Genomic DNA, 16901 nt, shown 5'->3' with positions numbered 1-16901 from the left:
ACATTCGCAGAACAAAATCTCTGTGTTAGGAGATAGCAGGGTCTTTTGCTGGCAAAGCCTCCAGTCTCACGGAATGCAACATTATCTTGCATTTCTTATGGGTCACTGTATTAGTTTCCTCAGGCTGCTATAACAAGAACCACAAACTGGGTGGCTTTAGAACAATAGAAATTTATTCTGTCACAGTTTTGGAGGCAAGAAGTCTGAAATTAAGGAACACCTGCACTGCCATACTCCCTCTGAAGACCTAAAGAACCATTTTTTTTCAAGGCCTCTCTCCCAGATTCTGGTCACTTCAGACATTCCTTGGCATAGAGATAGCCAACTTCTCCCTGTGTCTGTTCACATTATCTTCCTCCTGTATGAGTTTCTCTCTGTATCCGAATTTCTCCTTTTTATAAGGACACCAGTCTTACTGGGTTAAAACACACTCTAATGACCTCATCTGAACTTCAATGGCTCTGTAAAGACCCCATCTCCAAATAAAATCACATTCTAGGTACAGGGGCTTATCCTTCTGGGATGATAACATTGACCTTCCACTTCACCTCCCCAATATCCATTATCACAGAAGGCTGCTAATCCTGTTCTAAACACATCTTTCATATGTTGGGCCCAAAAAAAAAAAAAAATTGTTAACCAAAGCTCTTCCACTGACTGCCAGTGGCAGTGGAGAGGGGGGACACATTTTTGTAACTTGGGACCAGAATTTAGTCCTGGCTGACTCTGACCTGGCCTTGGAAAGTAGCTTCAAATCCCTCTAAGCTTCATTTTCCTTACCTTTAAATTAGGGTGCCATATTACAGGAATGTTGTGAAGCTGTAATAAGATACTGTGTCTCAATAATGCTTTTCAAAGGTGTGATACAAATGTTCTTTTGGATTTCAAGTTTCTTAATAGTGGCTCTGCAGACAGCAGCCTTGGCGGCCAGGCTCTGCCATTACTACCTGTGTGACCCTGCGAGGTTAGTTACCCCATGTGCCTCCCATATTCCATATTCCATAAAATGAGAATATTAACAGTACCTCTGTTAAGATCTTTCATGGAAGATCAGAGTATAATCTACGAAAAGCACTCTGAGACTGCCTGGTACATGATACGTGCACCGTTACATAAGCCTTAGCTATTTTTGTTAAGGGTCGAACCACTTCTTAGTACCTTGTGCATAATTCCATCCCAGTTTCTGGCATAGAGCAGATGCTCCAAAAATGTTTGTTGAATGAATAAAGGAACAGAAGCATGTGCTCTGCCCTCAGGAGACAGAGGGATGAGCTTCCACACTTCTGCTATGTGGCTGTTCAGCTTCTCCTCCAGCAAGCAGTGGTACAGGCGGCAATGCCTACACCTTCCCAGGCAGTTTTTTCCTGAACAAAGTGCAGCTTGCTTCTGGGAGTCTAGTTTGCTGGCCAATCCCGTGCCACCAAGTCATGCAAACCAGCCTGAGAGAAGTGTTCTCTTCTTGTGTTGCTAAAAACGATGCACTCTTGAAAGGACACTCTGTCTTTCCATCTTCTTCCAGAGCTTCTTCACTCAGTCTTCCTCTTTTCCCTGGTATCTTTCCTAATCTTCCTCCCCTTGCTGCCCACCCCTTCCCCATGCTCCCATGCATTCCTCACCCACCCTTCTCTCACCTCCTTCTGGAAGCCTTCCCAGATCCAACACCAGCAGCTAGGGCACTCTGGCTTTGTCACAAGTATATTTATAATCAGGTGTGATGTGTAAAATATGTTAAAATAAATACCTCCCAGGTGGGCAGTGAGCAGTCAGATTGCACCAGAGCTAGGTCAGGGAGGCCCCCTGCTGTGCGAGATTTAATGCTTTGATTCCCAGGAGTGTATGTGGGTGTGGGGGGGTGTGTAGGATTCCAGGGAGTGGCTGGAGCGACCAGAGAAGTGAGGAAAACACCTGACGCTTGTGACAGCGGCTGTTTTCTAACTGGGATAGTACTTCCTGTCTTTTGATAAATGGCACAGCTGTACAGGACTGTCTCCCCTAAACATCAGCCATTAAGGTTCATGGCCTATCTGAGTCCCAATTCCAGGAACAACTTGGTGGGGGGGGGGGGTAGGTGATTCACTGCTTGGTTTACAGATCAGACTGTAAAAGACTATATAATAACAGAAGATGTATAATAACATTTTATGTTTTCAGAGAGATGTCACAGTAGCCAGCTTCTGGAATTGCTAAACATCAATGAGAATAAAAATGGCAGCTGGTATTTACTGAGCATTTACTTTGTTCAGGTGCTGTGTGAAGACCTTTATGAGGAATTTAACTGCCACAGAGTGATTGTGGAGGAGTTTGGTTTGTTTTCATTTTCCAAATTGCCAACTCTTTCTCCCTACTCATCCCCCATTCCACATACAACCAACTAGATAATCGGTTGGAGATCTTGGCTTAACTGTGGAATGTACCTTCCTTTAAAGTCATCCCTGGCCCCTAAACTAGTTGGAGCTCCCTACAGTGTATCCACACGGCACCCTGAATTTCATCTCTCATGGCATTGGTCACTCACTCTTGTTTTAGTTGCCCATTTATTATCACAGGGCTTGGGGGGCACCTGGGTGGCTCAGTCGGTTAAGCATCCAACTCTTGATTTCAGCTCAGGGTCGTAAGATCCATGCCCATCTCAGAGCCTGCTTAAGATTCTCTCTGTCCCTCTCCCTCTGCTCTTCCCCCTGTTTGCTCTCTCTCTCTCTCTCTCTCTCTCAAAAAAAAAATATATATATATATATAATCACAGGGCATGGCACTTCAAAGTGGCTCAATAAGATTTGTCAACCAGAAGAAAGGACAATTATTTGATAATATGCATGGAGAGCCTTCTGTGTAAGTGTCTCTGTACTGTGAGCTTTGAGGAGAAGTATAATAAATAGACTAGAAACATGTGCCCTTCCCCACAGGAAAATTCTTACTGCTGTGATATTAATATTTCATAGAGCTTCTGTTTCACCCATGGCCATGGCAATACACACATCTATGAATGTGATGTTAGGAAATCTAGACACTCTGAAGTCAAAGAGCTGCTAAACTGGTTTTGTGTTATGTTGGTATTTTCTCACAATCCACACTCACCATGTACCCCTGTGACAAAAGACATTCACCTTCCAGCAGATAAAATAATTTTCAATTGAAGCGTCTGATGCCCAGAAATTAGTTTCTTTAAATCTCTTGTGAATGCAGGGGCAATTTTTGGTCTCACTGATTTCTCTCCATTGGCACATTTTCAGTTAACATCTCAACTGGAAAGACCGGTGAAAAAAGGGTGTGGCTCCTGAATTAGAACTGACAAACAGCTCTTTCCAATCACAAGACAAAAATGGTAGGAGAAACTAAAACTGAAGAGGCAACCAAAATCCATTTAAATATAAAGATTTAGGGATCCCTGGGTGGCGCAGCGGTTTGGCGCCTGCCTTTGGCCCAGGGCGCAATCCTGGAGACCCGGGATCGAATCCCACATCGGGCTCCCGGTGCATGGAGCCTGCTTCTCCCTCTGCCTGTGTCTCTGCGTCTCTCTCTGAACTCTCTCTGTGACTATCATAAATAAATAAAAATTAAAAAAAAAAAAAACTTTAAAAAAAAAATAAATAAATATAAAGATTTAAACTTGCTTTGAAATGGCAAACTACAAACAACCCTCTTTGTCTTTCTTCCTTGATTATCAATTTTTATGCTTTGCCTACTTAAAATGGTTACAAAATTATGCCTTTTTAAAAAGATTTTATTTATTCATGAGAGACACACACACAGAGAGAGGCAGTCTCCCTGAGGGGAGCCCGATGAGGGACTCAATCCCAGGACCCCGGAAGCACGAAAGAAGATGCTTAACCACTGAGCCACCCAGGCATCTCACAAAATTAGGTCTTAATGGCACTCACCAGCAGTGCTTTAAGGAATAAGGCAGTTCTCACAAGGAAGGAACAAACAAAACAAAAAAAGCAACCTACTGAATGGGAGAAGACGTTTGCAAATGATCTATCCAATAAGGGGTTACTATCCAAAACATATAAAGAACTTACACAATTTAGCACCAAAAATAATAACAATAATGATCCAATTTAAGAAATGGGCAGACGACCTGAATAGATATTTTTTCAATAGAAGACCTACAGATGGCCAACAGACACATGAAAAGATACTCAAGATCAATCATCATCAGGGAAGTGCAAATTAAAACCACAATGAGACATCACCTCACACCTGTCAGAATGGCTAAAATCAAAAGCACAAGAAACAACAGGTATTGGTTAGGATGTGGAGAAAAGGAATCCTCCTACACTGTTGGTGGGAATGCAAATTGGTGCCGCCACTGTGGAAAACAGTATAGAGGTTCCTAAAAAAACTAAAAATAGAATTACCATATGATCCAATAATTCTACTACTGGGTTTTTATCCAAAGCAAACAAAAACACAAATTTAAAAAGATATATGCACCTCTATGTTTGCTGCAGCATTATTTACAGTAGCCAAGATGTGGAAACAACTGAAGTGTCCATTGATAGATGAATAGCTAAAGATGTGGTATAGATATACAATGGAATATTCCTCAGCCATAAAAAAGAATGAAATCTTGCCTATCCCTGGTCCAATCTAGGCATGGACCTAGAGGGTATAATGCCAAGTAAAATAAGTCAGTCAGAGAAAGACAGATAGAATACAATTTCACTGATATGTGGAATTCAAGAAACATAACAAAGAGAGAAAGAAAAAAGGAGACAAACAAAAAAAACAGATTCTTAAATACAGAGAACAAATGTGGTTGCCAGTGCCAGGTGAAGGGGATGAAGAGTACACTTAACATGATGAGCACTGAGTATATATAGAATTGTTGAATCACTGTGTTGTACACTTGAAACTAATATAACACTGTATGTTAATTATCCTTCAATTTAAAAATTAAAAACCAAAAATTAAAAAAAAAAGAAAAGAAAAGAAACAAGGAATGGGGCAGGTGCATTGGCATTTTGGTCCTGAGTCCCAAATCTATTCACAAAGCACTGGTGATGGCTCTAAGTTTCCCCCAGCCCTCTGTGGATAACAGATGGAGACCCAGAAGCATTTGAAGCACTATCTAAGGAAGGTAAAAACATTATCCATGGGGGAGGGCTCTGGACATCACCCTATACTCCAGGTGTAGCAGCAGAATGACACATAATGCCGGTTCCGGGGTTTTCTGGAAAGAAAAAGCAAACTAAACTACAGTTCCCACTATCACTTGAGCCAGTCATTCTCATCCACTCAATGTGATTGAGACTTCCTCCTCTCCCACCTCCCCGAACTCATAGCTGTGCAGTCGTTGGCGGTGGGTAAAATTGGAGGTGTTGGTAACTGCCTATCAGCATTTGTGATTTTTTTCCTAGTTTCCCCATCTGGCCACTTCTCCAGTCTTCCTAAGATCTTCCCACACGTTTCCTCCATACCATGGGAGTGAGGGATAAAGGAACACTCTCCAGAAAAGAGAAAATCAGATCGTAAATATGCCCTTTTTAATCTGCCTTTAATAAGTACAGTATTTTTATGCTTTTTACCCAAAGAGTATTACATACATAGACTATAAAAGATAAGCTATAATATAAATTGAGCTAAATTACTAATAAAGAGAAAGTGCTTATTTTAAATTCATACATCGTATTGATGATCCGGGCAACTGTTCATTTTGATGGAAGTTCTGGTTATCATTTGCTTGTAGCAATTCCCCGAATTCAGTTTCCTCTAATTCCAAAGTCCTTCTGTGGTTGTATTTTATTTGCTCTATTATGTAGTTGGAACTAATAATACAAGGAGCTCATGTGGTTCAATTAGTTTATTTAAATTCAAAAGAAGCTTAAAAGCCTAATCTGTCACTTGCCTTAGAGTACAGCTATATTAGCTGCATAGTTAATGTTATAAATTAGGCCCTGATGTGAATAACCATTTTATTCCCCTACACTTTTACTTGCCCATATCCTTCCGGAAATGTGCTGCAGGAGGAAGAGAAGGCTCAGGCCAAATGTTAAACGCAGGCTTTTGCCACCTGACTTAGACCCATTAAAATGATAGACCAGTACAAATCTGCTCACCTGGTCAAATCAAGGCTTTTATTCCTTACCCCCCACCCAACTTGGAAAAAACTTGAGAGTTCCTGAAACCATAGGCTGTGACTCTGCCAGCCAGTTCAGTCCCTTAGAAATGTCTGCTGGATGACTTGGATGTCATGAGGACCAAAATGGTGGTCTGTTTGATTGAATTTCTCACTTTCAAGCTGTGTACGCTGTAGGTACTTAATAAATCCTCCTAGACTTAATCAATTTTGACTTAATTCACCATTCTGCCGGCATGCCTCATGCCTGGTCTGTCACGTAGACTTCTCAACTATTCTCCCAACATGCCGAGGCTGTTGCCAAGTAAGTCCCAAATGTCTCTCTGTACTGTAACTATTGGTATGTGGAGCTTTCCCCTTTTACTAGATTAGGAACATTCAAGAGGAAAAGGATGTGGAATAGATGATGTGTAGCACATTACTATGTTTTCCGAGCAACTTTTGCTGCCTCTTGAGCTGTCACAACCACAGAGGGAGCTGAGATAGGGGAATATGATTGCCCCCATTTGACAGATGAGAAAATTGAGATAAGGACCATTATAATGATTTGTAAAAGTTCGTATAAGTATTTGGGGATGAAGCCACAACTAGAATTCCAGGATTTTCCCATTGTGTAATGCCTGTTTGCTTTAAATTCTGGATGAGTCATGCCATGTTAATCAGCCCTGGCAAGTTTCGGCAGGAGAAATATCAAAGTGAAAGAGATCTGAGGCTCTTCTGAAGAGAGGAATGGCCAGTGTTGGTGCTGATCGTGAGATCAAGAGTAACAGAGGGTTAAAGAGCTTCCTACCTCCTGGAAGCACAGGGATAGACACTGAACTAGGATTAGAGAGGTAGTTTTTAATACCACTTATTTTTCTCTATCATGTAGCAAAGACATTGGTTAGTAGTAGTAATGATGAGGATGCTAAGAGTAAAAATACCAAATCCTACAGAAGGCTTACAGTGTGCCAGAAACTGTTCCAACACTTCATGTGCATGAGCTCTTCATCTTTACCAGGAGTCTAGAGGTAGGAACTATTGTGGTTCCCATGTTCCAGATGTGGCAACCAGACGCCACCAGGCCCCATGGCAAGAACAGCAAAGCTGGAATTGGAGCCAAAGTCCTAGTTCAAACTGCTTCTCCAAGAGAGGTTCCAAGACAGAACAGGTCTCAGGAATGTATGTCTGGGACGAGAATCGATCCTCACATCAGGATTTCGTTAAGCTGGTCTCACACACATGGAATGCAGAGGAATCTGAGAGCCTCTTCCATGGCCCACTTTGGGGTGCAAGGCAGATTCCTGGACTCAAGCATTCCCTGCAGGCCACTTTCAGAGCACATATATCTGCTCTCCATCACCAGAGTCGGCACCTGCCCTGCCGCAGCTTGGCCTGCTCGCTCCAGAACACTATCACATCCTAAGAGCAGCGAGTGGCCAAGACCCAACTGGAACAGGCAGAGTTCAGGAGGTCAGACAGTCACCCTGAACCTCAACTGGAAATATTCTCCTCCAGAAGGACCTTTGTAGAGTCTGTTGATCAATGAGTCAGCCCCCACCAAGACACAATTCAAATTATCCCGAAGTGATACATACAGCAGGGGCCTATTAACTGTTCGAGTTGTACATCCTATAAAATCCATAGCTTTTCCCATGGAAAACAAATGGAATGTATTCCTTTAGCTATTCCTGTGGGCAAGAACTCCTATTGTTAATCCCTTTAACAATCCCCCAATTAATCTGTTTTCTTTTCAGCTTCCATATTTTAATTGACTTTTTCAATTAGGAGCGTACTAGAAAAAGATTCTAAAAATTGCTTGTTTTAAAATAAGCATTTAGAAAAATCTCATTTTCCAGTTATGCTTTCTTCCCCTCACACCGACCTGATTCTGAAATCTTTTCTTAGCCAGGACTGGCTGCATTTATCCGATCCCACGCCATGTAATGCAAGGCCGTGTAATTCTGATAGCTCCAATCTGTTGTTCGGCCAACTACAGATTACAGTGTAGCATCTTTCCACATTCTGGTGAGAATCAGCATGGGTGCTCTGTATTCAAATCTTCCATGGTCACTTTAATAAACTTGATTTGGGACTCCTGGGTGGCTCAATGGTTAAGCATCTGCTTTTGGCTCAGGTCCTGGGATCGAGTCCTGCATTGGGCTCCCTGCTCATCGGGAAGCCTGCTTTTCCCTTGCCTCTGTGTCTCTCATGAATAAATAAATAAAATCTTAAAAGATAATAATAAAATAAACTCAATTCGTCTTGAAATGCTCACTTCTAACCATCTTCCCTAATCTAAATATTCCTGAGATAGAGATTATTTTTGAAGGTAGAATAAACTGCAGAAATTCTATTAGACTCCATAAGAATTCTGCATTTGTTTTTAAATAAGTAGTCTCCACATAATGCAAACTATCATAAAAGTAGAGAAAGTAATAAATAGAAGTAGCATAAAGCCTAGTAATCAGGGTGCAGTTTTGCATGTAATTAGTGTAAGACTAGGCTCTGCTCCTGCTGAAAAATGCTATGGCAATAGGTTCAAACCCTATTTGGCTCCAGTCTGCTACCTGTTTCCTGTCTTCTCGCACCTGCTCCGACCCACACCCCCTTCCATCCTCCAGCCTTGGGAAACTTGATAAGCTTGTCCCCGGATGGTACAATCACCTAGCACATTCTCCTCTCACATTCTCTTCCTCTCATTCTCACTTTGTATTCTCTCCCCTACACACACACACACACATACACACACACACTTGGGCACCAATCGCTCTCTGCCTTGCCACGTTCCTTCTTATCCTTTAAGTCCCAGTTTAAATGTCACTTCTTCAGCTCCCATCCCTGACCCACCAGTTTCAATTTTGACCATCTTCCACCACTCTCTCTCAGCATTCTACTCAGAACACATATCACAATTTATAATTATACATTTGTTTACTTCTTTTTTTAGATTTAAATTCATTTCGTTAACATGTATTATTGGTTTCAGAGGTAGAGTTCAGTGATTCGTCAGTTTGTATAACACCCAGTGCTCATTATATCACATGCCCTCCTTCATGCCCATCACCCAGTTATCCCATCCTCCACCTTCCCTCCCCTCCAGTGACCCTCAGTTTGTTTCCTATGATTAAGAGTCTCTTACGGTTTGTCTCCCACTCTGATTTCAGTCTCGTTTTATTTTTTCTTCTCTTATACATTTATCTGTGTCATTATTTGGTTAACACACATCTTTAGCACTAGACTGCAGGCTTTTAGGAAGGTAGGCAGCATGTCTTCTGTTTGCTTGGCTTTGGCTAAATAGCTCTTGTCACAATGCCTGGCACATACCTAGTGAGAGCTCAGTAAATGTTGAATGAGTGAGCGAATGAGTACTAGCCTGGAAGTACACCGAGAACAATGGGGAATGTGATCCAGACAACTGGTTGCTTCTATACCACCACAGAGGCGGGCAGAGCACCTGAATGTCTCAGGAGCTTTGATCCCCACACTGCCTGTTCAGATGGGCCCATCTGCCTGCCTTTGCCTGGGCTCCAGTGTTTGATTTCCATAAGACTCTCCACATGGACTTCGCCAATGGCGCCCTCCCATCTCTATCCCACAGAAACTGTGCCGTCCCCTTCTCTAGAGCCTGGACCCTACTTTTCTAACTTCCCCAGACACAGGGTTCAACCAAGAACTAAGAGAGGGAGAGTTGAAATAAAACAAAATCAATCCTAGAGGCCACAGGAAGACTTTTCTGAGACATTTTTATCTTTATTTCTTGGACTAAAAGCGGGAAACACTACTTTTGCTGCTGCTGTTGTGTTTTACAATGATATACAAAGATGCTTTACATTTGTGCACGCTGCCCTCTCCCATTCGGTTATGACAACTTGCTATGATAATCAGCAGTTTTGTGCAATGATGCATATCCTGACAAATCTTACGCCTTAACAAAACTTCCTTACAAATTGTTTACTGTGTCAAATAGCTTGTTATATTTTGACAGTTGCTTTTCCTTTAGGATTTTAGAATCCTGTAGGATCCTTTACTAAAATTCGGCCTAGATTTTCCCAGTTCTTGAATTAGTATTCAAGACACATCCATGGTGCAACACACTTCACAATATTAATACTAGATTGAACTACAGTGCAGGGCTGTGCACTTATTTTTTATTTTATTTTTTTTAAGATTTTATTTATTTGAGAGAGAGAAGGCAAGGCAGCAAGAGCATGAGTGTGGAGGGGCAAAGGGAGAGGAAGAAGCAGGCTCCCTACAGGGAGCCTGATGTGGGCCTCAATCCCAGGACCCCGAGATCATGACCTGAGCCACCCAGGCGTGCCAGGGCTTTTTCTTTAAATGTGAGTACTTGCAGAAATACCCTAGAGAACTGAAAATAATTTTAAATATACAATACTTGAATAAGTATAATTAAGTAGCTTTCATCATGTTTTGAAGCAAAACTGTTTTATGGAAGAACCAAGAAGACAGTCAGAATACAACTAAATTTGTGATCTGCACTTCCTGTAAACAAAATGTCATATACAAATATTTTCTCCTTCTTTGGTAATATTAACAACATTGCTCAATGCTGACTATATACCAGGCATATGTACCTCTAAAGCTTATGCATACATTAATTCATTGACTACTACAACAGCCCTTAGAGGAAAACACAATTGTTTTTATTGTACAGATTAAAAAAAAACAAAACCTGATGCACGAGAAATGCAAGTAGTTTGCTCACAGTTACACAGATAGGAAAGAGCAGAACTAAATTATGTGCCCAGGAGTCTGCCTCCAGAGCCTGTGAACTTAAATATTTCTCTGTCCTCCTACAAAAGGATAGATGCAGGCAAATAATCTTTTTCCATTTCCAAACTCTCATGTGTTTTACTATATTTTAAACTGTATTATGCATCCTTATTATTATGAAATATAAGTGCACCCATTTTATTTTATCAAGGATGACACTAGATTTTTATCTTTTCTAGATTTTAGCTATTGCTAATTAATAGCTTCATGTAGTGATGTCATTGAGTCAGGTAGACATGAATTTAGAATCCAGCTCTTCCACCTACAAATTATATGACCTCGGAAAAATTCCTTAATATTTCTGAGCCCATTTGCTATTTTATAAGATAGGGACCATTATAGCTGTTGTAAGGGGAAAATGAGATAACCATGTATAGATTGTCTCCAACATGGGTGATCAATAATATGCCTTAGTCTGAGTGTGTAAGTAAGAACACTGGGAAATTGCATTAATTCCCATGAAAAAGAAGGTTCCATCAATAAATTAGTAATTCAGTGCTGTAAATCATGTTCTCTTGGCTGAAAATAGTTTATACAGTTCCTTAAGTGTCCCTGTTGTATCAAGAGATCATAGCATTTACAAGAAAACCATATTTTTCTAGCCTAATCGAAATTTGTACATGTAGCTACAAAGGATTACATTAGAAGACTAGTGAATCAAAGGGACAGTTATATGAATGAGCAAAATTGAAGAGCCAAACTGGTAGAAATGTGGACATTTCACAAAGTCGATCACCATTTTATGGTATTCTCCTTTCCCAAATGCCCTCATTAGGACCAGTCATATGTTTGTGCACATAGGCCTATAAGGTATCTTGTTTCCTTGAGCCTTTCTGGGTGTCAGCCTCCAGGTGAAGTGACTGTGCCTTGAGTGTGGATTGACGTTGTCAGAGAGAAGTCTGGGGTGCATATCTTCTGTACAAGAAATATCATTCTGTTTAATCCTCTCCTACCCCTGCTGATGGGCAGTAGCTATGTGTTGTATCCCATGAACCACCTCCCATCCTGGATGATAAGAGTGTATTTGGGCACTTGGCATACAGGCAGCACTCTAGAGACTGATCACACACCTGTGTTGTGGGAGCTAGCCCAGTGCAAATCCTTCATGGAGATTCAATTTTTGCAAAGTCAGCAATTGTCAAGGGGGGACATCACAAAACAAAGAGCAAAGGAAAGTCAGGATAAAAACTATCCCCCCAAAATTGTGGAGAAAAGTAGATGGAGAGAGAAAAAGATGGATTCCTGGGTCTCTTTGATTTAGATTATTTTTCACTGTAGATCCAGTTTACCTGTGTCTTTATGAGAGACCTTGCAATAGTTGACCTGGGATGGCTGTTTCACACATAGGAAGCTGCATGATGCATTCACAATATGAGCTTGAGACTAAGGAGACATACTGCCATATAACTATTGTTACAGAATTTCATTAGCAGAAATGGTACCAATTCCTTCTGATGTCCTCGGTACCTGCCCGTGTCCTACCTATGGAGGGTGACACAATCTCTAATGCTAATAGTAGAGCCTCAGGACAGCATCAGTTTATGAGCCCATACCACCAGAACTAAGCCTGCCACTGACATCTGCCCTTCTCCACGGTGGTGGGGGAAGGTTCACACGGGATAGGGAGCCTACACTGCCAAAAGTGCAGCTGAAATTAGCAGGAAACGGAGTGAGAACTCCAGATGTTTAGAATTAGGATGACTATAAACAAATTTGTTTCCCCAGATCCACCAAGCTTGGCATTTAAAATTATTTTTATATCTGGTAAACAAACCCATATTCTCTTTTCTTGGTTGCAAATAGACTAATTCTTTAGGGAATGATAATACTCACACTGGTTAGCACAGTTTGCTCTTCTTTCTCCAGAAACTGCATAATTCACACATCAACATGTTTCTCTCGACTGGTAATTCTGAAAACTTGGGAATTCAGTATGAAAGCTACATTTGCAATTACTCTTCAAGGCTGGTTTTATGCACACCTGTCACCTAATTTTTTTTTTTTTTTGCTGTGCCAACTTTAACGTCAACATGTTACATTAGCCATAAACACTCTTAACTGTGTCATATTGTGGCATTAAATTTGATACTACTGTCATAGGAGTGGGGCAGGGACATGGGGTAACAGCTTTTGGGTACCAAAATAATTAGCTGCAGGTAATTATCTGAGTATATGCCTGGAATTTTTCACTAATGCTTCTATTACTAAGAAATACCCACTCCTATGTGACCATTGCCTCTTCTTCAGTGATTTGAATTAGGGATATCTTCAGCCAATCCAGAACATGGATCTCAAGAAGTTCTTATTACTCTCCCCACTAGCACAAATTAGCACAAATTTGGCACCTAATTATTTATATTTGGTCATCACTCCAGCACACACAAACCCTCATAGGGCAACTTCAAGAACTGCTTTTGGTAAGTCCCAATAAATATGCTCCTCTGGTTGCCTTCTATACTGCCGAGGAGAGGGGTCTCCCTTTACTCCTAGCACTCACATTTCTTTAGAGTCTGTTGTCAGAGTTGGAATCCATCAGAAAAAAACAACAGCAAAAGAATCTCAGGACACTTATCTGCTGAACAGGTTTGAGCAAGGGTGATAATCATCTGATGCCTGATTCATTCTGTGTATGTCCCAAGTCTGTTGTATGTTCCAACGTGAGCAACTGTGTGCACGTGCACAGGCACACTCACACGCAGGGGATCCTTGCCTTTGTATACCTGAAGCAGTTGTGAAATGGTTGGTAATAGATGAAAGCTACTCTTAACAGCCTTAAAAATCAAAACATTCATTTTACAGGGCCGTTGTTCAAGAGAGAACTGCAAGTATCTTCATCCTCCAACACATTTAAAAACTCAACTAGAAATTAATGGGAGGAACAATTTGATCCAGCAAAAAACTGCTGCAGCGATGCTTGCCCAGCAGATGCAATTTATGTTTCCAGGAACCCCACTTCATCCAGTGGTGAGTACATCACATCTAATGATGGGCTTGATGATTCAAGTGTTGGTACAGGCAGTGCCACTTTGACCTAAAATGGCCTCCCTCGACTCTTGTCTCTGGTCACAATGAAAGCAAATAGCATTGTAAGCTAAATGGATGCTGAAAATTGGGTTTTTGAAATTATTTAAATGGATAAAATGTGTTGGGGGAAACAGTAGGCAAAGAATTTCTAAGCGGTGTCTGGGAAATCTGTGTCCTTCCAACTCTTGCTCACCAGTAAACTCCACATTGGGACCATCTCAGAATGGAAAGTGTTCTCCATTTTCGTCTAGAGCATGAAGTGATGATCTATGTAAAGGAGAGATTTCGATGCCGAATATGTTGTTGGCAACCTAGCAGATTGACTATTTCGTTCAATGGCATCGTTTTAAGGATGAGCAAAGGGAGAAACCGGAGAAGTTAAATGACTTACTCAATGTCATGTAGCTCATAAGCAGTGGGGTGGGCACTGGGACTCAGACATTCTGAGTGAGAAGCTTTCTGCAGTCTACTCCTCCAAGAACCCCGCGGGCACCCCCCGGAGAAGGCTGCCTTAGCCACCAGGCCACCAAAGGGTGTTTCAGCTGTGACCAGGACCACAAGATCAAATGCCCAAGGGAGTTCCATCTTCGAATATATATTGTGTAATATTTTCTCTTTGATTTCAGTGTTTGAAAGTACTTCCTTAAAGGTCTGGAAATTGTTTTAGGAATGAGGCCCTGGGGGAAAGGAGTGCATTTGGCTTCAGTGGGTTTTCATTTACATTTGTGAATTATTTGTTAAAAACAAGCTAATTAAAAAAAACACACACACACAAAGCCAGTAAAGTGAGCGAAATTTGCTTTTATAAAGAAGTACATACACAAAAGACTATTGTTTAAAAATTAGTCTTTATTGTGTGAAAAGTCTATGTTATTGAAAAGTGCTGAATTAAAAAGGATAGCTACCCTAGAGACGTACTTTCTTAAGTGTGTGATGAGATGGAGAGGGTGGGAACGGTCCTGGAAGACCGAGTGAATCAGGGAAGATTGTTAGCAGCTCTGCTTGTCTCCAGGTTTCTGCTCAGGAATGGTGACACAAAGTAGCCAGGACCCAGCTCTGCCCAGGGAGGGGGAAAAAGTGCCAGGTGCTGGGGACTTCAACATAAATGAAATACAGTCTTTTGGAATTAGACAGTCATGAGACAGGCAAAACAAGATTAAGGCACAGGGAATTATGGTTTTGAATGCGGCAGGAAATACTGCTTGGAGAAGGTCCCAAATAAGTATATCTCAAAGAGTGAGTATATCTCAAAGGATGAGTATATCCCAAAGGATGTGAATCAGGCTGAGCCTCAATATAAGGACAGCATAGACAGAGTTATGAGTACATTTAACATCAAATATAGGCATTTAAGTGGATCTGTTTAGAACCGGATACATGTATAATTTATGGCTCTCTATTGATATACACATATAAATTATTTTATTAAATTACCTAAAGCTAAAATAATTTAGTTATCCACATTAAATAGTGTCTGTAGGAATGAATTTAGAACCACCAAGGTCAACATAGTAGCACTGCATTCTGTGTCTGTGTCATTCATTTTAATCATTCATTTTTTATTTATTTAGAATTTATAAAGATTGACCGTGGCACCTAAAAATGGCAAATGTTAATAAGAAAATTCCATTCCTGTTGTTAAATAAGTTGAATTTCTTTTTGAAAGTTATGTTTATGTATTGTCTCAAATATTAATTAGAAGTTAATAACCATGATTTGCCTGTGGAAAAAGGAATATTACATTTAAATATTTCAATAAAAGTTTTTAAGTACTAATAAGTCCCTGAATAAAAAGTGTGATAAACTTAAAAATCACGAACTCTACAAACAAATAACTTCAGTCTCAGGAATGAATTGGTGGCCTAGTATAGCATAACAGGCCAAATAATGGTCCTGAAAGGTACAGGGAACATGTAAATGTCACCTTATGAGAAATCCAGGTCTTTGCAGATACGATGAAATGGGGTATCCTGAGATGGGGCAGTCCCCCTGGATTAAATGCAAGCACAAGCAGCCTTATGAGAGAGAAGCAGAGGGAGAGTTGACACATATGGAAGAGGGGAATGGCAGTGTACCCACAAATGCAGAAATAGGTGGTGAGGCCACGAACTAGAGAATGCCAGCAGCCACCAGAAGACAGAAGAGACAATGAATAGATTCTTCCCTGGAGCCTCCAGAGGGAACAAAAAATGCCAGTACCTTGATTGGGGCCCAGTGAAACTGACTTCAGACTTTTGGCCTTCAGAGCAATGAAAGAGTAAGTTTGTGTTGTTTTAAGTTGCCAAATCTGAGAATTTGTCAGACCAGCCACAAGAAACTAATATGTGCAGGAATTACGTAAGACAAATAGACTGATAAGCACAAGTAGCAAGTATCACTCCATTTTTAGGTTCCCTTCTAAGCTAACCTTCTCTAGAAACTATGGATATTTTTTCCACTCCCTCCTAGCTTCCTTCCACCCTGAAGCTAGTCCCTTGATGATCTCACCAGTGACCACCATATTGCTAAAGCACTAGTCTCTTTTGCTTTCGATGTGTTTGTATGAACTCTTAGCCATATCCAATCCATATAATCAACCTCTCCTTTGTGGAATGCTCCTTCCTCTCTAATCTGTCTTCCTCCTCGGGAAAGGGCTGGAGATGTTGCCCATTGTGTTCCTCTACTATATGTTGAAGCTGCTGTCCATGGAGCTTCCCAGCATGGGACATTTCTAGTATTGACCCTCTCCTTCATGATCTCATCCATTCCCATGGCTTTAAATCACCTGTAAGCTGAGAACTCCCAAATCTATGTTTCCAGTACTTTCTTCTGAGCCCTAAGTTCGAATATCTAACTTCCGACTGGACTCATCTTTAAATTTCTCACAGGAACTTGATGTGTTCAAGCCTGAATGGTCCCATTTCAGTAAATGCAACCAGTAGTTTCAAAACCAAAATTAAGCAGATTCTCTCACATCCAGTTCATCAGCACGTCATATCTGCTTTCCAGTCTGTTTCTTTCTCTACCTCCCCAGACCCTCATCTGA

General features: G+C 41.0%; 1 protein-coding gene across 10 annotated transcripts in view; it reads left to right on the top strand.

Moving 5' to 3' along the window:
• Positions 1-16901, top strand: part of MBNL2 (muscleblind like splicing regulator 2) — a 161613-nt gene that overhangs the window by 92603 nt on the left and 52109 nt on the right. For all 10 annotated transcript variants that reach the window (XM_077855154.1, XM_077855157.1, XM_077855151.1 and 7 more), the window contains exon 3: positions 13652-13816. In XM_077855154.1, coding sequence (XP_077711280.1) covers positions 13652-13816 — 165 coding nt within the window. The remainder of the gene's footprint in view (positions 1-13651; positions 13817-16901) is intronic.

This window comes from Canis aureus, chromosome 17, assembly GCF_053574225.1.
Source record: "Canis aureus isolate CA01 chromosome 17, VMU_Caureus_v.1.0, whole genome shotgun sequence".
Lineage (NCBI taxonomy): Eukaryota > Metazoa > Chordata > Mammalia > Carnivora > Canidae > Canis > Canis aureus.
This window is presented reverse-complemented; position numbering and strand designations above follow the sequence as displayed.